The sequence below is a fragment of the Struthio camelus genome, chromosome W, assembly GCF_040807025.1.
Source record: "Struthio camelus isolate bStrCam1 chromosome W, bStrCam1.hap1, whole genome shotgun sequence".
Lineage (NCBI taxonomy): Eukaryota > Metazoa > Chordata > Aves > Struthioniformes > Struthionidae > Struthio > Struthio camelus.
Window position 1 is genome coordinate 42712772 of NC_090981.1, and position 27023 is coordinate 42739794.

Consider the following 27023-nt stretch of genomic DNA (forward strand, 5'->3'; position numbering starts at 1 on the left):
CTGCTGACATTGAAGGGACTGAAGGAAGAACAGACTTGTACAATCATACACTGTAATATGTCAAGGGTAAAAACATAAAAGTCTCATTTTACTGAATAGACTGGGATATTTTTTCTTTTTTTTCTCCTTAAAAAATAAGTTATATGCAAGCTTGCACAGATTCCTGCCAATATGTGGAGTGTCTGTTCTCTTATCACAATACTATTTGTTATGTCATTCAGTAAAGGTTTCAAACACAGTGGAAAAAAAAATCCAGAAGTTTATGAATGCTTAATGCCTTGCTGGCAGTTCTCTTTTGGGACACAAGATGCATCTGGCTGTAGAGGTGTTCGTTAGGAGAAAGGAGACTGTAGACTGAGTTGAATATTCACCTCTGTTTTCTTTTCATTGGTATTTTATTTTAATTTATGCTTCTTTACACAAGAAATTAATCTCTATTGTTGTGATTATGTCCAAATAGCCGTACTGTGCTACTCATGAATGCAAAGCACTAAGTTTTTCTAGACTTCTGTTTTTATTACACCTCAGGAAATTTCTCTTCTGGTGATAATTATTCCATCAGCCAAGCTTTATGGTACAATTTTAATAAACAGCCTTTATAAATAGATATTTTCTTGGCATTCATGAATGTAATAGGTATAAATATTTTCTTAAAAGGAAATAGAGAAAAATAATTGTAGTAAAACCCATTTATTTTAAAGGAAGAAAACATAATCATAATTGCTAGGAATGATAAAAAGAACCTCACTGATACCTCTTCTAGGGCATCTGTGTTTGGAGCTAATAATTGTTGTATAGAAGGTTCCGCTAGCGTTGAGATTGGAGCAAAGTTTTTCCCCATTTTCTTTTTTAAAAGTTTATGCATGCAATAATAGCTGTATGAAATCCCGCTGTAAATATTTACTTCCAGATGTGGGATTTTTTTTGAAACAACTCACATACATAGAAAATATATCATTTTATATTATCCGTATTAAAAGGCTAATAGGCCAATCTACCTGTCTCAGAAAAGGCATTGCTGATATATAGTGAAGGTGAGATTTTTCCCCACAATTCTGGTCCCTCCATTACCTTTTTTTTTGTCTGCTGGGTTGTAAGGAAATGAGAAGTTTTGGAAGTCTCTTCCTAGCTTTTTAGACTGGGGCAAGGCTGTCCCTGTGTTTCATAAAACTGCAGGGACTCAGAGCCTGTTTTCCACAGTTCTTTCTCTGATATTTTTTATCCAGGCTGGCTGCGGTTTTAACGGCCTCCATTACGCACCTCTAATGATCCTATCTGCCCTTCTAAGACTACTTTGATCTTCATTACCTAGTGTGACTTGTCACAGTTTACCAGGAATTTCCAGGTGTTGCAGGTGGCCCCAGGACCAGGCAGCCTTTCCAGGCGTATGTGGTGCACGGAGCTGCCTGATCTGTTACGCATACAGGGTCCTGCACACTCAAGAGGATGTGCTTGGCTTTTGCTTTAAAAATGCACTTTCAGACTTGCTGGCTGAATCGACAGTGAATGTGGTCCTGAAAGTGGCTTCCACTTTTCCCTTAAAAGTCAGTCTAGATGCAACCATTTTGTTCACTGTATCACTGTTTTACTACTCTGCTCTGTACTCTTTCCTTGCTCCCAGCTAGTGCAATGACTAGAAAGCAGCAGCAAAGGGCAGCTGGAGGTGGGGCTGGGAGAAGAGAGTGTGGAAGGAGGCTAGCGAAATGCTCACATGTATGAGAGACAGGAGGTGGCAACACCTCCTTTTCTTCCAGCATGACTCCTCTTGGAAACTAGCCAGTTGCCAAACTGCTGGGGATTTGTCAGTGTCATGCAGGGTAATACAAAAGGTGTTTCATAAATTGTACTCCAGCTCATTTATGAAAGACCATGTTGGCTTTCTGCCAGGTAGGGGTGTGGTGAGCAGTTTGGAAGCTTTCAGTGTATATGATACGCAGGACACATTTCATTTTTCTTTTCATCTACCCATAGGGCAGAGTTAAGGTTGTTTCAGAATCTTCCTAGATTGGGATTCTGTATGCTTTCAAACTTATCAATGAATTTATGGTTTAATTTACAATTTAGTGCCCGGGTTTGAGGTAATTAAGTAGTTAGTCCTAAATTCCTGATAAGTACTTTCAAATTTTATGCCATTGTAACATAGCTTTTGTCTGGATATTCTTTATAAAACTTCCGTAGATATGCGCAACTGCTAAAATAAGATGTTAGAGACTGTGAGATGTCAAGTGTTTTTCAGGTAGATGAAGAAGTTATGTTAAAAGATAGAAGGTGTATTACAAATCCTAGTCATAGGGAGGTTTATCTTTTCCAGATGACCCACACAGAGGTAATGAAAAATCGTTTCATAATATTAATTTATTTTTACTTTTCAAAGCACGAACTTTAAAGGACACCAGTAATGATAAGCTGTGAATTAGCTAATTTCTAATAAACAAGAAAGTTAATCCAGCTCTGCAGTATAAAGCAGTTGTTTTACCTCATCTTTTCACTCATTTCCTTCATGGCCTGTGTTATTCTGGATTGCTCAGCAGCTTCTGAAAAGTCTTTGGTCAGTCATGACCAACTGGACAGCCAAGCTAAACTGTTCAATAGCTATGGAAGCTCTGCTTTATAGGAGAGTTGTTAAACTTCTCATAAGCATTTTTGGATGCTCCTAGAGTGATTTCTTACTCTTTCATAAACCTAGTGTATTTTCTGAACACTGCCTTGAATGAGGTGAGGTAGAACTTGAGGCACAGAGGAGAAAGATAATATTGTTAAAAATGACTTTAGGTGCCTGATTTGGCAGATATGGGGCCTGGGTTTCAGCTACTGAGCATTTTACAGGAGGAAATGGGCTGAAAGTATAACTTCCACTGTAGCTATGAGTGCTCTGCCCTTCAGCAACTCAAATCTGAAAGTGCTAAGCTGAGCACCCAGAAAATGTGAAACACATACTTAATGAACACTTAATTTGGCTTAAATGACTTGCCTAGCATCATACAGATATTCTGTGACGGGGCAGAGATTATTCATTTCTCTTGACAGCGTTCAACTACCTTAACCATGAGCCTCTGCTTTCTCATCGTGCAGTCCCCAACCCCAATGACAGTGCACCTTCCAACTTCTGCAACAGATGAGGCAAAGCAAGTTTCCTTCACTATATAACTTTTATCCCTCAAGCTGCCTTTGTTCTGTGCACTGGCACAATGATGTGGAAAAAAATGCCGTGTGATGAAGTAATTATAGATTGTGTTGTAATGTGTGTGCCCAAGGGGCTTGAATAACATTGCACAATTGCCTAGGTCTGCCTGTAGTACAAATATGAATGGAAGAGAGTTAAAGCTCTCCAAAGAAATAACATTTAGGGAGATTTTAATGACTTTGAAACACAGTCGTTGCACTCACATGAATGATAAATGTTGTCTTGTGAACTAGCTTGGGAAGCACCAAGATTGTAAGTCAGGACTTGTTAAGGAGTGGGCACAACAAGTAAGCCAAACCTAAACGGATACTGGAATACAATAAGTCACCTCCTTCTATTTCCTGCAGAGTAAATCAAGGTCAGATTGCATCAAGTAACCAACAATTCATCAGTTTTACTAGGACTGCCAGACATCTGCTTTTGAATCTTGGCCGGGAATATTTAGAATTCAAGGTGTGCTATAAAATGAAGTCTGAAATGAAAACCCGTTCTGCCTTTTTTTAATATCTCTGAAAGAACTTCATAAGGGTTTAGTCATAATTAGGAAATAAGTCACCTGTCTTCAGTTTATTATATATTTATCTTTTGCTTCACTTCTTGAGCCTTGAGAATCTCCAGCCAGATTCATAACCATTATTCACAGGATATCGTAAGTCCAACATTTTATTGCTGTGGCTGTCAGAAGAGAAATTTTCTGTTCTTTTCGGTTGTAATAGCAAAGTCATCAACTTACAGTGCACTTCCTGACTGCTATTTTCTGCTGCCATCCTGTGGATGTGGTTCAGCTGCACTTTGCTGTGATTCATATTGGTGTTTTTAAGACATGAAACTCTTCAGCTATGCAGTTTCTTTCTTCTTTCCCAGCAGAGCAGGCATTGTGAATAATGACCATTACCTTGTTCACTGAACTGAAAATAGTTTACTGTTTAGCTACTAGAGATTTTGATTTCTTACCCAGTCACACTAAAGTCTCCTAACAACTCAAAGAACATTAGGCAGATATTCTTTATTTCCTATGTATATTTTACACTTACCACCAAAATATCTGGAGGCTTTTGAAAATTCAAAGACCCTGGGATTGCTCTAGAGTCCCTCTTCTCCCTCACTGTGGTAGCATTCATCATCTTAGATACTTATTTATTTTTGGCAAGACCGTATTTCTGTGGAAAAATTCTGAACAGTGTTACTCTGAAGTCCTTCTTTACTATCTTATTTTTGTTCCACTGATTTCTTGTAAATATGGAACCACATAGGATTAATTTGAAATGAAATCCTTATCTTTTACCTTGGATGCCTTGAACCAGTCTTGTCTTGCGGAAGGCATCAAATAAACTCATGTGAAATATTTTTTCAGGGATTATGAAATAAAAAAGGCTTAAAGGTTTTGGATTTTTAACTGTTTTGTTCTCTTTGTGAGCATATTTGTCAAAATGACTTAATTCTTCTCTTCCATCAAGGCAAAGATATGAGAAAGCAGGCCTTTCTTATTCTTTGACTGTTTTTTTCTAGTTTGTCTCCAGTTCTATACTTACATACAGGATGTTAGAATCATTGATTTTGAGGGATTCACAACCAAACTTAATGGATTAGTAGTCCAAGGCAAAAAGGCAAAGTCTGTGGTTTTACTTGCACAGTGAAGGCTGTAACTGGCCAGTCTATCATCTGAAAATGTGTGGACTTCAGAAAACTGCCCAGCACATTCAGAAAACTCATGGTTTTCATAGCGTTTCAATGTTATCAACATGCATGAAAATGATATTCAGAGTCTTTTGTAAAGTGTTGGATAGGTTCAGCACTAGCTCTGCCACGAAGGTCATCAAATATCTGTGCTACACATTCAGGAGCAATCCAAAGGCCCTTGTAGGACAATGCAGTTGTTAAGTGTTCTGACTATAAGCAGTGGAAAAGTGGGGCCAAAGTATTTTATTTAGGTATATAAGCACCTGGTCTAAGAAGCAGCATACGTGGCAACTGGGAAACAAGCTCTTTTAATCTAAATAGTTGGATAATCCCTCTGTTTTTAACTGTTTTGGATTCTTGCCATTTGTTATGTGGGGCTTGGGTGAAAGGAAGCCAGCTGCTTTCCTTGGTCACAGCTTTCCCAGCCCCTGAAGTAAAATACATTTGGAGAAATTGCTTTTTTCCTAGCATCCAGCTTTCTTGCAGGTCTGACACTCTCATAGAACTTTTGCGTTGTTATCCTCGCATTACAGAAATCTGTAACTTTTTTTTAAAGCAAGTCCACATTGATGCACTAGCAGAGTCTTACTGATATACTTGGGGGATTTATTGACATCTTCTAACTGGGCAAAGGATTCTCGCTACTGAAGTCCCTTGGCCAATAATGAGGATTATTATGGACTCAGAAATAGGTTTTTGTGCCGGTGCTTTGCCCAGTAACTGATCAACATAACGGAGACTGGTATATTTAGTAATGACTTTAGGCTTTTGAATTTCTTCACTTAGTTCATTCAGGATGCTGAGATGACACATCACAGCAATATCTTTGATCATTTGCAGACTTTCTGTATACCCCAGCACCTTCCTGAAACAGTATAGCAAGTTTGTATTAATGTTGCAGGAGAAGACTTGTGTATTGCAGTATGTATGTTGCATGGCTTTTTTTACTCCTCTGAATTCAGTAGAATGTACTATGAAGGGATGAATTAATACAGATTTTAGCTGATTTGAGTCACAAGCACTTTTTAAGAAAGATGTTTGTTTATTAAACCAATAAGTTCTGAATTTACCATCCCTATCCCTCAACAGCTTGCTCAATGACTTTGTTCTGAGTGCACCACAAATTCACATTCAAACACAGTATTAGAATTGAAGGATATAACAGGAGAATGTTGAACAGTGATACTGCTTTCGAGGTACAGGTAGCAACAGCTGTATAATTAGACATTTTACTTAAGCCTATAAAAAAATCTTACTGTTTCTGTCACAGTGGATGTGAGCAGGCAAATTGATGTGCGCGTTATATATTTTAGGCAAAAAGACATGCCTGGAAGATGCTTAAAGATCAAAAGATTGAATTGCTGCTGGGTTGTTCATTTTATGTCATCAGAACAGCCAAGCCAATAAAAATAGGCTTACTTTATCTTGCTCTTTTCATGGCAATTTGTTAATATTAATGAGGTTAGACTAATGACAACCTCTTACAGTTGGAAAAACTGAGTAAGTTAGATTTACAAAGCAGAACTGGATTTTCAGTGCCAACAAACTGCTTTATTTTTGCTCAGATATAAGAAATGTTGTATTATAATATTACAAATTTACCTTTTATTACAAATTGTATTTGTATTACAAATATTATACAGTATTATAGAAATTCCAATACAAAATATTTAATACAAAACCACAGAATTTATACAAAATTTATACAAAATTTATACAAATTTATACAAAATACGAATTTATACAAATTTATACAAATTTATACGAATTTATACAAATTTATACAAAAATACAAAAAACAAAAGTATAACTGAATTATAATTATACAGAATGTATTAAAAATACACATATTTATGCAAATACATATATTTACGCAAATACAATTTAATTTATACAATTTATACAACTTTATACAAATTATACAAATACAAAATTAATACAAACTTATACAAAATAACAAGTACAAAATTGATATAAATACAAAATATTTAATATAATACAAAATATTGTAAAATTCAATATTTTGTATTACAAAATTACCTTCTTCCTTTAATATGGCAGTCTTGGATATAGAACTGATAATAGTTCTAGATTATAGTGGCAGCCCTGAATATGCTATCTGTAGAGCCCAGCACTTGAAAATAAATGGTCCAAATTGTTCAGAAAATTGTATTCAGACGCATGTTATAACTAAGTGATGCAAGCAAATGGCAGCTGTGAAACAACTTTCCTTTATAAGGGAATATAAAACAGCACTGAGCATAAGTAAAGCTTAGCCATATGTTCTGTACTGGTGCCTTTCCAAATATTTCGTGCCCATATCTCTGTCCAAATTTATATTAGCTAGATGTATATATTCTTTTGCTAGTTCTCATAACACTCTGAATATATTGAGGCTGTTGATGGCTAAGTGTCCATTTTTTCTATGTGAATGTTATTATTTTCCTTTAACTGTTATTAAGGACAAGTTTGGTCTCACCTCCGTACTGAGAGCCAAAGAAATCGTATTTACACCTGCAGACACTGATCACAGCCAGTCACCTCTATAACTTTAGAAATATCTTCTGTGCACAAACAAGGCCAAAATAGGAGCAGCTCTGACTCATTTCATCCCCTTCTTCCCTGGACTTGTTCAAAACAGTTGCAGCCTGTTATTACCCCATCAGACAAATTCTGTTTTCCAGGCTGAGCTATCTTTAACCTTTTCCTATCTGTATGTGATGAAGTATATCTCACCCCAGTCTTTCCTCTTCCTAATCCTCCTCCATATCTCCACTATCAGGTTCACCCTAGGAGATACGTCAATCTGCAGTTCCTTCACTGTCAGTAGCTTCTGCCCATTCTGCTCAGCTTCCTTCAGACACTCTTCCGGTGCTCGGCTTTATCTGCCCTTATAGTGCAGATGTTTCTGTGGTAGAGGTTTGATCTTATTCTTTCATGGGCTTTGAAGGACTACTCCGTTAGGGTTGCTCTTCACCGCTTCTTTCAGCCCGTCTCTCATTCCTCCTTTGGACTGATTTCTCCAGAAGTCTTCCTAAAACTTGCTCATTCTTCCTCTGAGGAGGACATTTTCAAGGAATTGCCACAAGTGTTTCTGTCAGAAAGCTTCACAAAGCAATACTTTCAAAGTTGCCTTGTCTGCTGCTCTCAGCAGTGGGCTCTCAGGCAGCCCTCATGGGTCTGCATTGTTCCTTCTGTCCAGCAGCAGATCATGTCACTTTGAAGACCGTCACCTCCAGGATGTGCGCGTTTAGATTTGTTGATAGTAAGTATTGGGTAAGGACGGCAGGTTTAATTGAACTAGTAAGGGCTTTAACCATTCAGGAGGCATATCTGAGCGTCTTCTGCTTGCTTTTTCAACCAGTTTCAACCAGGGTTTCTGGATAGTTTCTGCTCTGCTGTCCAAAGGACTATCCCTCTTTCTGCAGATATCATGGATATTTCTAATCATGCAATATGTTAAGGGGTACCATGTTTTGCACAAAGAGGAATTATGATTACTTCAGGCAAAATAAATGTTACTTTGCTAAATCTCAGCTATTTTAAAGAGACCAAGGGAGTCACAAAACACTGCTGTCTGCTTCAAGAGACATATGGCCAAAGGCCTAATGAATAAAATATGATTATAATTACACAGCAAAAGAAACTAACTTGTATGTTCTCTTGAGGTCAGAAAAGGCATATAGCACTCAGAGCTAACACTGGAAGCGTAAGCACTGACTTTTATGATTTTAATTCCTTAAGAAATGGTTTAGAAGAGGGTCGACTTTGGTCTGCAACCACAGACAAACTAATACTTAATGTTAGCTGAAAAAATGTTAGCTTTTTGAAGATATATTAACCAATCTTTTTCATGTTTTAATTCTGTTCTGCAAACATTCTGAATCTTAGTCAGATTCTGAAGTTGACTCTGTTGATTAACTAAAAAAGTCCATTGAGTTTAGCTTCTTAGAGCAAACTAGAGTCATGCTGAAGTATACCAGCAGGGTCCAGATCTACCATCATCATTCTTTTGGAACAGTGTCCTCAAGTACATCAGGACTGATATAATTCTGAAGGACAGTTTAAAGCACAGCTTGTGAGGACGTGAATAGTGCTGAAAAAACCTTTATCCTGGTGAACTAGACAGAAACTTTTACCTCTCCCCCAGCATGAGACTTGGAGGTAGGACACTGAAGGGCCTGACTGATCAAAACTATTGAGATCCAGTGACCAACTTTGCAAAAGAGCAGAGTTGGTGAACTAATGACACTCTGGGCTGTGGCCATGTCCATCTGTGGCTTGAGGGAGAGGACTTTGTCTCCTCTGATACCATGGTTTGCCTTTCCGTAATGAGAGTCCAGTGCTGGAAGGAACAGAGACAGTTTATATCCCTGCTCTCAGTAAGAACCAAGCCTGCTTACTTTGAGATCTGTCTGGGGTGCTTTTAAGGATCTCCTAGACTTACTTCCTAGAAATTCAGGCTTGTCTGAGCACAGGACTTCTTCCTCTTCCTTGTAGTCAGCCTCAGTTTGATCACTAAGACTCTTTTTAGTCGGTCAATCCATTAGTATTTCTGTTAATCCCTGGTGTTTAGGCTGGAGACTTTTCCTTCTGATGGCAATCCTACGTAATATTAACAAGAAAGAAACATTTTGTTCTGAAGAAAGTTATCATCCTCCTGATTCTTATTATTTTATCCCAGTGAGCACAGTTTGAGCTCCGAATAGTCTTTCTCTTTTTTGCTTCTTAGAGATTTGAGGAATGTGATTCTACTATCGTAGAGATGTTTTTGTTGGGACATTTTGTGCAAGGTTATTCCTGAAACTATGAATCACGCAGTTGTGTCAAAATATATTTTTTTTAAATGATAGCAGTTTGCATAGTATATCTGCATATTGTTGTTTCCAAAACTATGCAGATCAGTGACTCTTGGTTTAGTTACCAAATATTAATAAAATCACACCTATACGAAGCGAAAGCTCCTCTAAATTGCCCGAGTCATCCTTTCTGTTGGCAGTCCATTTTCCTTCCCTTTTCTCTAGAGTTTCTCAGATACCTCTTCTGCCCAAGTTGATTTTTGTTATGTGTTGTGTGTTATGTTAGGGGTCTCTTTACCCCTAAGAGATAGTCATTTACTATTATTAGAGGTCTCATTAGCCCTTTGAGAAAGTGCTATTTGACCATGTATATCATCTGTGGGAAATGCTTTCCTTTTCAGTACTCCAGGATAATCATCCTCTTACTCTGATGACTTCCCAAATCACCATGTAGCACTCGAAATCTTCCCCATCTCCTGACTCCCAATCCAGCATTGTTACTGAATTTCCATTTGCAAATCCTTTGTTCTTGTGTAGAGGTGCAAAGGTACTTTTTCAGTCATTCATTTTACGTTTTGATCCCTGATGGAGCAGAATGGATTTGCCTCAATAAAATGCTATAACAGTTGAGCTTTGATTTCACTTTAAAAAGCCAGCAGGCAGAATCTTTGTTGGCATAAATTCTATTTAAGATACTGGGGATTTATTCCCGCTGAGTATATGTCTCAAAGGCTTTACCATTTCACCCATTTTTAACTTTATTCTGTTTTCTCTTCTAGGGCAACAGGCTTTGGCTTTTTGAATGCACTATGCAAAGCAGCAGCTGTACTTGGAAACTTAATATTTGGTTCCCTTGTTGGTATAACCAAAGCAATCCCTATTCTCCTTGCTTCTACTGTTCTAGTATGTGGAGGTCTGGTAGGACTTCGGCTTCCTGACACAAGAACCCAGGTGTTGATGTAACTGGAAAAAGCCATTTTATTATTTATTTCCTTCTTTGTACAAATGTCAACTCTCCTGACTGATGGTGCAAAGGCTTCAGATTCTCAACACTTAGCAGGGTGCTCAGATGGCGGAAATCAAACACACAATGAGATACTATGGAGTGGCAGAGATTTAGAAACTTGTATATGAAAGTTTTAAATTTCTAAATTTCTTTTTTTTTTTGTTTGCATACTTTGCTATCTAAAACAACTTAACTTCAAACTGCAAAGCTACCTCTTAAACATTTTCAGAGACATGTTCAGGAAGATGAAAATCATGCCATAATTAGATATTTAAAGTGCAATCAGTCATATTATTTAAATATATGTGCTAAATTTGGCCATGGCATTGTGAGCTTCTGTAACAATACAGACCTGCAAGTCAATTACTTACCATTATTAGTGCAGAAAAAGTTAATCTTACATGTATCAATGCATGCAGCATTATCAGGAAACTGTTTTGACTGCATCAGTATTGGGTGACTATATTTAAATGGTAGAAACTTCCTGCATTCTCAGAAAGAGGCAGAGGCAGGCCTTAGCAGTGGCAGTACCTGTTTCTTGGGAAACCATTTTATGTAGATTTGATCTAGAGTAAAGACCATTAGCTGCACCCCATATTTGCTGAGGAGAGGGTAACAGCTACTACAGGGAAGAACAAAGCTCATAATGGTGAGCAAAAAAGAATAATAGAATAAGCACTTTCACTTTTTGCCACTGGTCCTCCAGAAAATATTTGTTTTCTACTAGCTTGTGGGCATCTGCAATATTTTTGTCACTTTAAAACAGTGAATTTGTCTTTCTCCAGAAGTGATTCTCTGAAAACCAATATTTATGTTATTGTAAGTATGAATAAACAGAGAGTCAGGCCAGTGAACTGTATGAAAACTAAGATGCTTTCAGAAAAGTGCTTTTGCTATTTATCCTTTTAATTCGTCATAAAATGGTTATACAAATATGAGGTAATATTGTGCCACCTACTTAATGTAGTTAGGTGAAAGCTTCAACATACAGTATGATTTAATTAAAAACTCTCAAAACAAATGTATTGGTTTTTTTGAAAACAATAGCAAAACAAAGAAAAGCAATAATAAAAACACCTTAATAATTTTCACACGTTATACACTTCATCACATGATCATTTACTCCACTGATTTGTAATGGTTCTCGAGATAGCTCACTATTTAACACTTTCATATATCTCAAGAAGGCCGTTAAGAAATTGGCCATGCCAAGGCTGTAGGGAGTGGTCGTGTATATATCCCTTCCAAGCCATATGATGTGAACCGTTCTGGATTATAACAAATAGTTCCCTACTAGTCCTACTGGCCTCCGAAAGAGTACTGGATTGCTTCAAAATGTTAGCGTTAAAAATTAAATATAGATATGCCTATAAAATTAGCAGAAAGAAGGGGCAGATCCTCTGATGGCAGGAACTGTCACTGCCTTCAGTGGAGCTAAAAAAATTTGTATCAGCTGATGAACTGTCTGCAGTTTCAAGTTTCAAAGAACAAATGTAGTATAAAACAGAAGGGAAAATTTATCAGTATTTTTTAAAATTATGCCTGACAACTTTTGTCAGGTGGCTGAATCATTGCCAAAGAAATTAGCCTTTCAGGTAAGGTCATCATATAGTAACATATATGCATGAATTGCTTGAATGTTTCTTTCTTTCTCGTATATGAGGATTACTTACTATTGCGTAGTAATATCTGTTACTGCATTCTGTGTGAGTCATCATCACAGTCTTACTAAAAGAGTCAGAAAAAGACAGGCCACATAAGAAGACCATTCATTCATTACATGTAAAGTTAACTATTTTAATGTATTGAGTCTAGAAGTTAAATTTCAGTTATGAACAAATGCTAAACTGTAGCATCAAAATACTAGCCAAGAAAGTGTTTTTCTGATATTAACAAATGAGAAAGGTAGTTAAGTTAAGAAGCACCAGTACTGAAAATTAGTGAGCATGCTTTCATGTTGATAATTTAAATGTGATATAGGAAGAAACAAAGTTTAGGAAGTATGCTTATTTTACAATATGCAGTCCAAATTTTTGAGATAAGATATTTTATATTTAAATCTGATTTAAACATATCTTTTAAATTTCCAAACTATATTCAAAAGAAGAAGAGAGAAAGAATTATTTTTCACCAAGTTCCAAGTTCAGAAGAAAATGCCATACTTAGTTTTGCATCTGTGGCTTTTGTCCACTTGTCACAGTCCTAATATTATTTCAAGGCTGTTTTGCCCAATGAGAATTATATTTGCCTTTGGCCCTGCCTCTCTGTGCCATTCATTAGTAGCATGTGTCCACCTGCTTGTACTTCTGCACATCTTATTTTGAAATCTGAAGCCTCTGTACATGTTTGGAGTGAACATCAACGCAATGGAAAATTATGTTGTCATGCTGTGCACTGTCCACTTGAAGTAGTATGTTCTGTCCACCTCTGTATGTAATACTGAAGAGCAGCCAGATCCAATACATCATGCCGTTTGACCAGTGTGGAGGCAATGGGGCACAGGAAAATAAGGTTCAATTTTTGAAGGCTCTACTTCAGGATTAATATGCTAAAATCTTGCTCCATGTAAAATTATGCTGATTTCAGTACTAGTTCTTATACTAAATCCTGGCCACATCATAAGTATATGGTTAAGTCTGGATATAGTGAAGCTAGCGGCATGAGAGCCCGTGCTTGGAATATAGCAACAGCAGGGAGCAGTAAAGACAAACAAAATGCTGAACAACATGGACTGTGCTTGGTCCATGATTAGAGTGAGTGCTCCAAGACAGGAAAAGTAATAAAGGAAGAAAGGAGAATAGCAGGTGGGAAAGAGGAGAAAAGTAAACAGAAGAGAAGAACAAAGAGAAAAAATCCTTGAACATTTCTAACATATTAAACAAAACCTAAGGCTAGAATTTCCCCTAGCTGGTGAGCCGGTTGGCTCAACAGGTTTGAGCTAGTGTGTGAGCCAGCATGAAAGCTGTTTGGACAATCGAGTAGTTTGGGCCCGAGTGCAGTAAAGATGTATCCCATAAAGAGAAAAGGAGTGAATGTACTTTCAGGCTAGGAATACGTGGTTACAATCCACAGTTAATCTGTGGAGATCTGAGCCCGAGTGTTACTTAGGTTATAAGGAAAAGCAGTTTGGCTGGTCTCTAGTGAATATGTGTCTTTTTTTTTTTCCTAGCTTCCAAAGCAATCTCAGGTAATAAATGCTGGACAACAGGAATTTCACTTCCTTTCTATCTCTATTCATTTATATTTCACACAAAGGGTCACTTAGTGGCCTGTTTAGATCCCTGATATCCCTATGATATACAGGTCATTTGCACATACCTTCAAAAGAGAAAGCCATGTACTGCTATATAAGGCAACATAACTACATTGTATACACACAGAGAACCAAACCTGATTGTGTTTGTATATCAGAGCTGTCAAACACATATAATCAGAACTTCCTATTTCTGTTGGGGTCACTGAACTGAGTGACTACTAGTTGGAAACTTCTTTCAGTCTAAATTGAAGGAAGATGCAGGGTCTAGTGGCCTTCTGCTGTAAAGCTTATAGGCTCACCACAGTGGCAACAGTGATGCAAAGTAAAGTGGCCCCTGAAGAGACAGAAGACTAACAGCATTTATTATAGTATTAATCGGCTGGTCAAATATTTTAAAATTTGAAAACTCTCAGCAGAACGTTTCGATTTTTGCCAAAGAAATTTTATTTTCATTAGTTTTATTCATGATAGATTGCTGAGTAGTAGAGCTTGGCTTAACAGACCCTCATTTCTTCAAAGCATCTTGTTCACTGTGTTCAGACATTTTAACCCAGTTGGCTATATTCTTGTTAGTACCCTGTCTCTTTGAAGCATGCACTACAATATTTGGTATGCCTTGCGCTTATCGCTGAGCGGGGACCGCTAGCAAGCGAATCAGGACTACGTGTTCATGGTTTCAGGAGTGCTGAAGTGGATTGCTAATCAATGACATGTTGGGAAGCCTTCTCCCTCTATGCCTGATTTCAGTCAGTGCCCTTCCAGAGCTGTATACTGCAACACTTAGCCACAGACGAAAAAGTTGTTAGCCCTCCTTCCTGATGGCTCCAGGAGCCTCCTATTTGCTTATTGTCTTAGGAAGGTGGGACAGCATAAGACTGCTAACTCAAGCTCCGCTGTCTTTCTCTTCATGCTTACCTTTCATTCATTCATCCCACATTGCTTTTCTTACCAGGGGTCCACTTTTAAAGACAGTTACAACTCACTCGTCATGCTCTCAGTTGCTTCTGACTTCATAGTAAAATTCGGTAACAAGGTTTACCACTTACCTTTTGCAGTTAGGTCATCCTTTTGTAAACCAAGGCAGAAAACAAACTAAAAACTCCCTCTTGTGAAGCAGCCAGAGTCCATGTTTCGTTTCATAGCCAGAAGGCTGAACTAATACAAGGAGAAGCCCCCTAACAGAACGACCCTTCTTTGGATCCGTCAGCTGCTGCTGTGTGGTGACTGGAAACAGGGAGGAATCTTCTTGTCTGTGCATCTAGCACAGCTCCATTTGGAGGAAATGTTATAATCTCTTCTCATTTTCTTTTTCTGCCACTCTGGAACCTCAGCTTCATGTAACTGCCTGAGCCTCCTCTTGAGGCACATCCACTCGTTCTGGTTTTTAGCGGTGAAACAGGGCTACGGATAGCCTCTGTGAGCTGGGCTTCAGTCCTCTTCCCCATAGTGAGTTTTAAAATCATCTTCATTAGTCAGAGAGAGATGTTTACATCTGGTCAGACCTCTTGACCCAAACAAGGTAATATCAAGTGAATACAACCTGCATGCCATGCTATCTGTTTAATATTAACCTGGAAATGCAATTGAAATTTCAGTCGCAAGGTTAAAGATGAATGTTTGCACTTAGGGTCAAAGACGCGACGCAAGAAGTGAAAAAAGAGTTGCTCCACTTCCTCCAGAGTCTTGAAGGAAAGCACACATTCCATAATCATATTCCAGAAGAAAACAAGTCTGAGAGGCTGCTTTTCCTCTACATTTCCTGCCTTCCTATTCAATAACCTCACTGTAAGCACTTGCCTGAATTAGTATGTTGCAGTGCTGTTAGTTCAGGAAACACAGCCTGAAGAGAGAGACTTTCGCATGATTGGAGGCAAGACAGGGCTCGTGCAGTGATGTGGAGTTAGCAGAGACTTATTAACCAACGAGTCTGGAACTCATATCAGAACCTGAATTAAATACGAAGCACCAATTTGTAATGCTACTTGCAGGTCTTCTGTAACTTCACCTACTCTAATCCAGTCTACAGCCAGTCCATATACTGAAATCAGCCTGTTGCTTTCTATATCACAGCTCAGTTGTTTTCTTCTAAATTGACAGTTTCAATTAAGTGATTCAAAATATTTTTGAATCACTGTTATTTGCATTCTTTGTATTTGTTGCAGTAGTGAATAACCTACTTCTTTCTGCAAAAGGATACTTCAGTATTTAATCCTACTCTAAATTCTCCTCTTAATTCTAAAATTATTATACAGAACTTCATCCACATTCAGGACCTTTCTTTGATGCAGTGACTTAGCATGTTAGGAATAGGAATAGGCAGAGTAGACTGGACTGGTTTTTCTTGTTTGACCATAGGTCAAATTATCTCCAAAGATACTAGCCAGTAATATGTAGCATGCTTTCTAGGCCAGGGAGGACATCCTTTCTAACTAAAAATGAGTAAAATGATAGCAGCAATTATTGACAGTTCTCCTCCCACTATACACACACAAATTAGGAGAAAAAAAAAAAAAGGAAAAATACAGGTGTAATTGGTTTCTGGGTGTGGAGTTTTAATAATCTCCCCTACCTGAGAAGGGTCGAGAATACATCGCTTACTCCTAACCAGTGCACAGTTCAGCAACCACAGAGAGCAAAGAAGTCTGCAAGGTCTTTGAATGAGGATGATTTGACAAAAAATAATATTGTCCCTGCCCTCCCAGCATATTCATGGCTATACATTTTAATGCCACATAACAGAGGGTCTGTGGGAGTCCTGGAAATACCAGAGGTCTTGCCTGATACACTGGCCTCCAGCACTTCTGTCTGAGCTACAGCTGGGCACAGCAGGCTGCGAGGGAGAGCGCCACGTTGCTGGCAGGCTGGTTCTCGTCACTCTCTCCGCAGCTAGCCACCCAGGCTCGTTTCTCTTGGATCTTAAGCATCTACTTTTTTGCTTCCTCTTTTGCTTTCTACTTTTGAACATCCAACACCTGCCAGTCGGTTTTTGCCAGTAGTCCTGACTAGGCAAGTTTAAACTACTTGCTACTAATGGGCAGCGCTCATAACTCATTGCAAGTGTAATACTCTGAGTCCAATGTCTTATACGTTGTTCCAGTTTCACCTGTTGCCTATAGCCAGAGTTGTGACCTAGCTGTTCTGATGACACAGCAGGCATGTTTCCTAACCCGTAAAACGTATCTTCTGTACTCTTAATGTCTGCCTTGTAAATATAGGCCTGTCCCCTGCTGGCAATGTGGTAGAAGTTATTTGTGAAGTTCAGGTAGACCTATCTTGCCCAATTAAAAGGTGGATCTTCGGAAGAGGAGTGTGGGGAAAAAAATTATAAAATGGAATCATATTAAATACAAGCCATAAATAGTAAGATTTCAAGGCCTAGGATTCAGTTATTATTAAATTGGGGAGCCATTTTCTTTAAATCCTAACCTGCAGCTATATAATACTGTAGTTTAAAGAAGAGGTATTATACAGGTGCAAGTGAAGAGAGAGATGTATATATAGACACATGTGCATGTGGATGAATATACATGCATATACATAAATACATACACACACACACACACATCCCCATACCAGTATATATAACACAGGTGGGTATAAGACTTAGGAACCCTATATCTTAAGTAGATCTCATTCTTGATGTCACTAGTTGTTACTTCCTGATTTGCGCTTTGAATACAAATATCATCCTGCTCATTTCCTTTTACAAAATTATTTACTTATTCATGCAAAAAATTGTTGTGATGCCAAAATTCATCTTAGTTGGCCATTACCTTTATATCATTGGAAGAGAACTCCTGAAATGGTCTGAAAAATAAGCTTTGACTTAGCTGTACCCTTCCCCCAGCCACACTGTGCCAAACAGCAAAACAGCTCGCCATATAGAGGCACTAGTCATGTTCCAGTGACTAGCCGAAAAGCTTTGACACAGCACTCTCAGCAACTCAAAATCCTATAAGTTCTTTTTTTCTTACTCAGAAAAAGTCCTTAAAGATGTTCCATGTGGAGCTCAACTTGCTAGCTTCTGTGTAATGTATGAGAAAATGTCTGTGTCTTCTTTCTGTACTGTATGTTTTTCATTGTTTCTGCACACATAGCTCTGTCGTTCTAGTAATGTGGTTATACAATTGTTTACTGCTCGTCTTATCAGCAATCTTTGACCAGCCTGAAACAGAGCCATTGCCAGGGTGTCTTTCAATTAATGATTAACAGTCACAAAGATCTACTTCAGTAATTAGTGCTGTATAAAGTAATTCCAGCTATAATGCAAGTAAATCCAGGCTTAAAATAGCAGCACATGCACACACACACACTCACACAGAGCAGTGAGGCTGGAGAGAGTTCTTTCAAAAGCTCTGGCATTTATTGCGTTTCTCCTTTCCTAATTTCAAGACGTTCACTCTTTTCAGTGTGCTTCCTCCAGTGGGGGGCATGCACACATGCCACAGAACTAAGGAATCATCAGAAAAAAGAGTGTATTCCTTTCAGGCGAATTAACAAAGTGTATTTGCTATGGGAAACCTAACTCATTTATAGTGAGATTAAAACCACAATTAAAAGAAACCCAAGCTGCTAACAACTTTTGTTTGTGTTCTGTGAGTAGACAAACTAAATACCAGTCTAAACCAAACTTTGGAAAGAGAGTATAAAAGGGCAGTGGTGCTCATATAATAGTATTTTTGGAAAGTACTGGCGCTTTTCAGAAGGAAAACATGCACTCATTGAGTAATAGAGTAGCATCCAGTTTCTAGTAGTGATCATGAATGGACAGTTTTAAGTAGAAAGTTACTATTTGGATTTAAAGTAACAGTTGGTGATATTACTATCCATATGGAAATTTGTAAACATAGATTAAAACCAATAGTTTTGAAGGAAAAAGAGAATATTAAAATTTGGAGAGAAATCTTACAAAAAACAAACAAAATCCCATTATCCTTTTTGTGTAAACCTTACAGCTCTTTCCTGTTTCTTCCTGCCACAGATCCTTCCTGGTATGGTTGCTGATTCCATCAGCACTTCACTAGTGAAATTGCATTTGCAGCAAAAATGAGAGCAGGTATGAACCTAGTGCTGCAGGAAAGCTAACTTGTTTATAAAGAGCAGAACAAATACACCATGCTGCTAGCAGTTGGGTTTATTGTCTTCCCAGTGTTTTAGTCCTTGATCCTATGAACTGTTGCATGGAAGCAGTGATGTGTGTGTTAGCTGATTCCCGTTTAAATCAGCGGAGTAGTCTGCAGGATCAGGATCTTAACTTTTCTCATTCTAAAAATGAGTGTGTTATGTACTTGATTGTGTATACTATCAGGTTGGAATTTATGAGGTGAGAGAAATATGTTCATTTATCCCCTATTATTTTTTTTCACATGAATAATTTTAGCCTGGTATTTCCCTAAGAATGCAACATGTTTCCTAACCAGTAATTGAGTTTGTAATAGCATCTCATGTTGCATGCCTAATGAATCAACTGATAGCTTATTTTAGCTATTTTATAAAATATGTTGTATTACAATTACAAAATTCCCCAGAAGTGCTGCATAGCCCTCGGCTGCATGACATTGCAACAACTAAATTGTGTCTTGTACTTGGCCTCAAATATATGTGACAATTCAGTGTATGTAAGCTGATTTTTTTAAGTTGGCAGTTTCCTTTGCAGCAAAATAAATATGTGCAAAAATCAGGCATCAAACACTAGGTACTGAAAGTAGAGCTCTTGGCTTCGCTGTAATTTATCAGCATTGTCAGGGTACTGATTTTCTTAAAAACTAGTTAGCATCTTCTAACGCTAAGCAACAGAAGGAAAATGGGTGTTCTTTCCTCGTTTTTTTTTGTGAGCTATATTCTGCTGCCAGTTTCTCCCACTAAACTTCCACTGAAATTGCTAACTGGTCTGAACCAACTGGGAGCAGAATTTGGCAAGCTGTCTTTAGCGTCCAAAAGCACAGGTGTGTTCGTGTGCATCTGTTGTCAAGAAAAATCCTAGATGTTCTCTATTTCTTAATGTGAGAAAACATGTACATATTGTATATACAGTAATGAGATATTTTGAAGTTGAATTCCCATTTATACATATTTACTTTCAGATATACTAATCTGCAACAAGATCTTGGCAATGGTCCTGACCTCTCTGTTTTTTGATTTGTTTGCTTTTTTTACTGCTGCGTGATCTTCTGGTAATGCGGGTTACAGTCATCACTGTTGTATATATGTGCTTGCATGTGTGTGTGCATTGATAAATTTCTCCCTTTCGGACTTCTGAATTTTCCATTTCAAGTCCAGCCAGTACAATTGTGAACTCATCTTTCTAGTATGCTTCTCTGTGTCGGATTGCCAACTACCAAGATATTTGACCAAGTGTTTCAATTAAGTCCCCTGAGGAAAGCTGTCTATATACTTGTGAAAGGGCATGCGCTGTGTAGGATGACTGTGTACAGTATAAATCTATAAAATGTGGAAGTGTTTATAAATTTATCTGCCAAATATTTATCATCCATGTAAGAAATGCAAAGTTATTTAGTGTACATCAGATTAATAAAGGGGCATTTTTTGCTCCACTATATTCAAATAAAGAGTTGTTCTCTGCAATGAATATACATCAGGTGTGCTGATAGCTAGAACATCATTCTTCACTACCCCCAAAATACGAAAAACTGTCTTAACTAGTTCTTTTTTATGAAGGCTCTGTATGTATTTTATTTTTAGTGCCGGTAATAGAAGTTGAAGACTTTTTTTAAAAAATATGGTACAAGTTAATAAAGAAATATAAATGAACACCATAAAAAAAGACAGAGTAAAATATGCTATGGTTGCAAAAGACGAAGTTCCCCTTTAGTTAACCATCTGTGATTCATATTTTTATGGCATATAATTGGACAAATAGACCTCTGGTCTTTCACTACATAACGGCACTGCATGGGTATGTTATCAGCCAAAAGGTCTAATCTAACTCTGTGTGAAAAGCATGCTGGTGCAAGGTATAACAATCTGTGCATCTGAAAGACTGATAGGCATTTATACAGTAAACTATGGTTCCATGAGAGCCTGGCATCCACCAACAGAAAGAACAAAAAAACAAACCAGCCCTGCAACAGCAATATTTCTTTATTGCATTTGTGCTCTAAAAGCCCCAGAAAAGCATCAACTGATCAAATGTGGTAGTTTTAAAATAACAAAAAAAGGTTGAGTTATTTATATTCTGCCATGTGCATGGCTGGATCAGCAATACATTTCCAAATATAGCTTATTCCAAACAGATGATGGAATAAACAAAGCACATGAGCCTCTTCAGCTGTGTCACCAGTAGGGAAAAGTGAGGCTACATGTGAATTTAAGCATTTCTCAACTGTGCAAAGCAGTGTCTGCAAACCCAGCAACCGAGGACATATGTGAATTTGTGACTGTCCTTTGGCAACCAGAGTTCGTTCTATTTGTGGTAGAGCATGAAAAGAAAATTCTTTGTTTATTAAGTATTACCAGCAAAAGTAGTAATCCGTGTTAAAAGTGTTCTTAAAATTATGCCCTCAGCTATCTACATCTGAAGGGGGTTGATAGTGTAACTATACTGGTCTCTTCATCTAATGGAGATGAAGCTTTTATGCCTGTGTCTCCTAGTCTCCTGATTCAGGGAAGAAATTAAGCTCTTTTGTGCAGAAGATCACAATGCAAAAGGGAGTGTGGGAAAAGAATTGCACATATGCTTCATAAATACCTTACAGAAATTTCATCTGGTCTGCAGAAAACCTTCAGCAGCAAAGGATTCTTGTGTCAACAGGGCTCAGAGCAGTTTTGCAAATGTAGCGCATAATCCTGCAAAGAGGTCATTTCTGCATTTGTCTGAAGAATTTTGCAGACATACCTGTGTCAGCCTGAACTGGAGAAAAATAGACTTCTGGCTAACACAGTTATTCTAGCAAAGGGGTGATGCTTAATTTAGAGCATTAGCTGCTTAATTTAGAGTGGGGGTGTGGGGGTGTGTGTGCACGCGCGTGTGCGCTTACCATTGTATTGTTTGAATGAGCACAAGTACATAGAGACTGTGGGTGCAAATGTAAGAGGAGAAGGCAGCATTTTGTGGAACGTGGCATTGCGTATACCTGACACTGAATGTGAAGATATATCATGTGTCCCCTCCATGTGGTTTGCATTCAACTAGCATGCCAGCTGGGTTTTGATTATTATTTAATCTATTGCAATTATAAAGTTAAGCATATGATACGTCAGGGTGCTGTGAGATCAGTAGCTGATCCAAATCACTCCCTCTCCCCATTAGTCATATTTAGAACTTCTATATACACTTGATGTTGGCAACAAACAAAAAAAAATGGCTCAAAGGTCCCCATAGCCTTTCCTAAGGATCATAAGCTGAACTGAAAATTGTGCCGTTCTGTATGTTTGCTCATGGCATTATATGTAAACTCTCCAAATACTCAGCTGAATCCACTCTTTCTGCAGAAAGCACGTGGATGGATCATGTTACTTCCAGCTCTTGAAGTGGACCAAATTGGTCTGATTGCTACTGCAGGAATGATTTTGTGTTGCTATTGCAGACTAGTATTATATACGCAAAATAGCTTGGGAAGACATCAAGAACCATATTACAGAGAGATCCCTTGCTATTTCATAGAGCTTAAAGAAAGGACCTGACTGCATCAATGTCTATAGCTATTGAGTTACACAAACACAGAGGTTCTTACACTGTGATCCACTATACCACTATTGACTGCACTATGGTGCATGGCCTTCTTCAAAGTGCCCCATGAATTCTGCTCAGGAAGCTGAATGTCATCCCTATGTTGAGACCTGGTGTCAGAAGCTGCAACTATTGCTGCCAGTGATAGTACCTGAACAAAATTTGGAAATGCCTGCACTAATCCATCTAGGCAATGTTTCCAGCCCTGACAGTGAGAAGACGAACCAGTGTCAGTCTTATCAAGCCTTGAGTAACTTCTGTTATCTGTCAGAAAAGCCATGGCACTACAGCACTTCTAACTACAGAATGGAAAATTGTAAAAATATATCTTCAAGCATACCACCCAATGCTGAAAAAAATATGTGTTTAAGAATCATTAGTGGCAAGAACAAAGTGTGAAATGTCTCCTGTAATGACTTAAAGTGTTGGTTAAGTGTGTTAACTAGTTTGGCTGAATTCTGCTCAGATATAGCTTAGGCTATAGATCTAGCCTCAGCTCTTCCACTGGATTGTAAAGGCAATTGGCATTTTTATTAAAAAAATATATATATGATAACGCACAGACTTGGATCATAGCAAAGCAACACTAATTTCATCAGTGGTTGCCATAGCTCTGAATCGTGGATTTTACAATAGATTGCATCATAACACATTTACTTGTGTTTTTCCTTATTAATCATCCAACACTGAAAGCTCATTAAACAAGGGAAGAAATTTCCTTACTAAAGGAACACATCCAAATATACCTGAGACAAAGGAGAGTATGGGAAGATAAGGATGAGCCATTTTTTGCATTTCTTCTGGACTTTCTTCCTCTCCTCACCCAAGGAACTCCAAACTGAGTTTGGAATTACAGAATTTTCACCTGATTCTTTTAGGTGCTATATCTAAAGCAAAGCCACGTTTTCCCTTCAAGTGTACTCCTGCTAGTGCCTGCCTTTAAACACCTACAACAGTCACAAATTCCGACAGAGAAGGGAAATAATTTTCTTCAGGAACAGGGTGTAAGCTTGCCCATTTGGACTTCAAAGTACTTAACCCTGGGAATCTCAGGGGGCTCTTGACTTTAAATAAAAATATCCTGTGTTTTGCAGCCAGATCAGCTGGTGGACTTTACAGAGGGTAGGAAGGAGAAATCAGATAAAACCAAGAGTAAATCACTTTCAGCTGCCCTGGAAGTGAAGCCATTAGTGGAATCTTGTATTTGTTACGTCATTGAGCTTTGCGTGGCTCTCCTTACACATGACTCCCTTGCAGACTCAGGCTTCTGCCTACACACAGTATTTTGCAGCATTGGTGGAACAACTAGAACATCTGAAAGGAAATCCTACTGTTATGTAGGATTGCCTAGCAGTTAAGATCTTTTTTCCCTAAGTTTATTTCCCATCCAGTAGGTTTGGTGGACCTTAGCGAACTGTTATCTATTAATATGTTCCCATACTATTCCATTCATGATGATAGGATTGCAGAAATGTTTGTTTTGTTAGTCTGTATTAAACTTATATGAGAAAACAAGCTCAGGCTACTTGAGCTCAAGGCTCAGAGTAGCACAGACTACACTGCAGCCCAGTTCTGAGTATGCAAGAGGAGCTTGACTTTGTGGTTTCAGTCTATCTGAAATCAGAGGTTTTTAAAAACTAGAATAAAATGGTGGTTCCATTCAGAAAAAAAGAGGCCACTAGCTATTGCCTTGCTGGTAAAGTTGTTGATGTAGGCCAGAGAACAATAAGATTGAGTTACAGGAATATCAGTATTATATAGTCAGTGTGAACTCCAACCTGTCTTCCACTTCCTTTTCGGTAGGGCTGTTGTACTGTGTTTTGTGAGCTAGAATATATATAAAATGCAAATGGACACAGGGAACCCGGGAAAAAACTGGACTAGACTGGCAAAAGCATATCAGGACTGCTGACTGATCATAAACTAACAAAATAAATGGACGAGAGCACACATCTGTTTAAAAAGTTCTCCGTGACTAAATATATTACTTTGCATTGTTGTCGTTACATGAATGTTGAAATCAAGGAAAAATATGTGTTTGCTTCAACGTAGGACCCTCCCTTCCTTCAGGAACATGAATGCTGGCCATGTCGGGGGAGCTAGTTTTATTGCAGAAGCCATGTCTGGTTATTGAAAATACTCAGGTCCACGTTGGTATAGTGCCATTTCCAATCTGACCTGCAGGTGGAGTAGGAAAAATACCTACCAAAAAGGGTCAGGAAAGATCTTATTAACATAAAGCTTGCCTAGAGCTTCAGCTGTATTGCACTGTGCACAGAAGCTGGCTGAGAACCTGAGCTTGCAGGTATGCTTACTGACAGGGAAACATGTACCTCGTAACATGGGCGAGCAAAATATCCTAGGCCAGGGACTAGTTTACCTCTGCCACTCAGGGAGAGATTAACTCACTGACTGAATTGACCAGGCATTTTCAGGAGCTTTGTAATTGCCAGAAAGTTTTGCTCTGGGATGCAGCTTTGCAAATAGCATGATGAAAATCATCTAACAGCAATCAATCACTGAAAAGAGATATTTAACAATTCTACTGGTAAAAAACAAGAGTGATTTCACATGGTTTTTTGCTCCCTTATAACTGGAATTAGCAGTGTGCATTGGTGGGACCTCGAGAAGGGAAACTGATGAGGACCCCACTCTATCTGTTATTACGTGTCCCTGTATTTGTGTATTGAAAATACACAAATTTGGCTGTTTATCTCCTATCTGCCAACAGTTTACAACTGCCTTTGATCCTACTGTGAAAATGTGAAGTGGAAACTGGAAGTGGTGGAGCCAAAGCAGTAGCCAGGGATCTGGGAACCTCCCTCTGCAGAAGATGGGAGGGTGGCCAAAGTGCTGAATAGCAGGGTCAGGTATAGTCCAAAAATTACAGAACATTATCAGCTTTAGAGGTTGCGCTTGCCTACACCTGCAGTCAGCTGACAAAACAGTTTCAAGGTTACTAGTACAGTCCTTTCCAGGGCTGCATGGCTTTGAGGCTCCGTGTGTGAGCCCGTGGCCTCAATCCCCAGGAGCACAGCACGCTCTGCCCACAGCAGCCTTCCCACCAGGCTGCTGCCTGGGGGCCGCAGGGCCCATGGCCTTCAGGATGCGCCACCCAAGGGACGCCCGGGCTGTGCCTGGGCCACGCTTTAGGGTTCCTCCAGCAGGTCGCGAGCTGAGGCTGGCTGGGAGCCGCTCTGTAAGTGCTGCTGGCATAACCCCATCAGCCAGCATCAGGATCCCAGTCCCCCACAACCTCCATGAGCTTCTCCTTATTTTTCATATGGAGTTTAAGATACTGGTTTTAATTTCACAGCTGTGACTGATTTGGGATCTCGTTATCTGAGGAATACCTTTTCCCTTTAGAGTAACAACAAAGCAGCTTCCTGGAAAGTGACTGAAGCTGAAGCCATTTTGACCTAAATGAGAGGAGGCTGCTGACACTGTGTTTTCTGCAAAAGGTCCTGGATGCTGAAATTAGATTTTCTCCTTTAGCCTCTCAGAGCCTGAATTTGTCAGTCTTTTAGACACTTTCTTCATTTTTGCACTAATGCGAATAATGAGGAGCTTTCCAAAACACTGGAGCTATGCCAGTGGAAAAGTGGTGGAAATAAGAAGGCCAGAGTTAGTCTAGTGGAAATCCATGGGAGCTCAGTCTGTGCTTTATCTGTGGGTAACTGCTGGCAGGCAGGAAAGAGTTGTGAAGTTGCCTTAGTTGTCACCTGGAACCCTTAAAAGTAAAGCTCCTAGTGCTCTGCCGAGAAAGTAATAAATAAATGATATATTAATGAGTGAATAATTGAATGGACTTTTAGCACAGTGGGAATGTCCCTAGGCACATGCAGTCGCAAGGAGGCACGCTATATTACAAAACCGAAAAAACAAATTCCACCGCAAGCATTTCTAGCTCACAGATAATACGTGAGGAAACGATCCAAATTTTACTTTTGCTACATGCAGCCCGGTAAAGAATGCTTCTTGCTGAATCTGCTTGCTACAGCCGGGCACAGATGTTGCCTCCTTTCAAACAGTTCTGAATTCATTTTTATGATCATTCATTACGTCTAGACATAGAGAGTCACTCCACTCCAAAGTATTCTGTTAAATGAATAAATATTTATTCCAACAGACAAATGGAAAAAGCTCTTTTCTGGCAGAGTTCTTGGAGAGAGATTACCACCTCTGTCTTGCAAAACTCTGCCACTTTTGCAGGATCCAGGGCATTTGTCCAAGCCATTTTGAACAAATGCTTTTTAAAAAAACCCATTCAAGCAGAGAAACTGGTTTCTTAGGTACCTTGGCAGGCAGGATTTAACCAAGCCTTGCTGGGACTCTGACTTCAATGGGAAAAATGGAGGGAGCCCTCACCTGTCAGGAATGGACATGTAAAAGTACACCTTAAAAATGCA

General features: G+C 38.7%; 1 protein-coding gene across 2 annotated transcripts in view; it reads left to right on the top strand.

Annotated features, from left to right (window-relative positions):
* The window catches only part of LOC138064158 (synaptic vesicle glycoprotein 2C), a 182105-nt gene extending 169756 nt beyond the window's left edge, over window positions 1-12349 (top strand). For both annotated transcript variants that reach the window (XM_068925551.1, XM_068925550.1), the window contains one exon: window positions 10443-12349. In XM_068925551.1, coding sequence (XP_068781652.1) covers window positions 10443-10626 — 184 coding nt within the window. In that variant the 3' untranslated portion in view covers window positions 10627-12349. The remainder of the gene's footprint in view (window positions 1-10442) is intronic.
* The last annotated feature ends 14674 nt before the right edge of the window (window positions 12350-27023 follow it).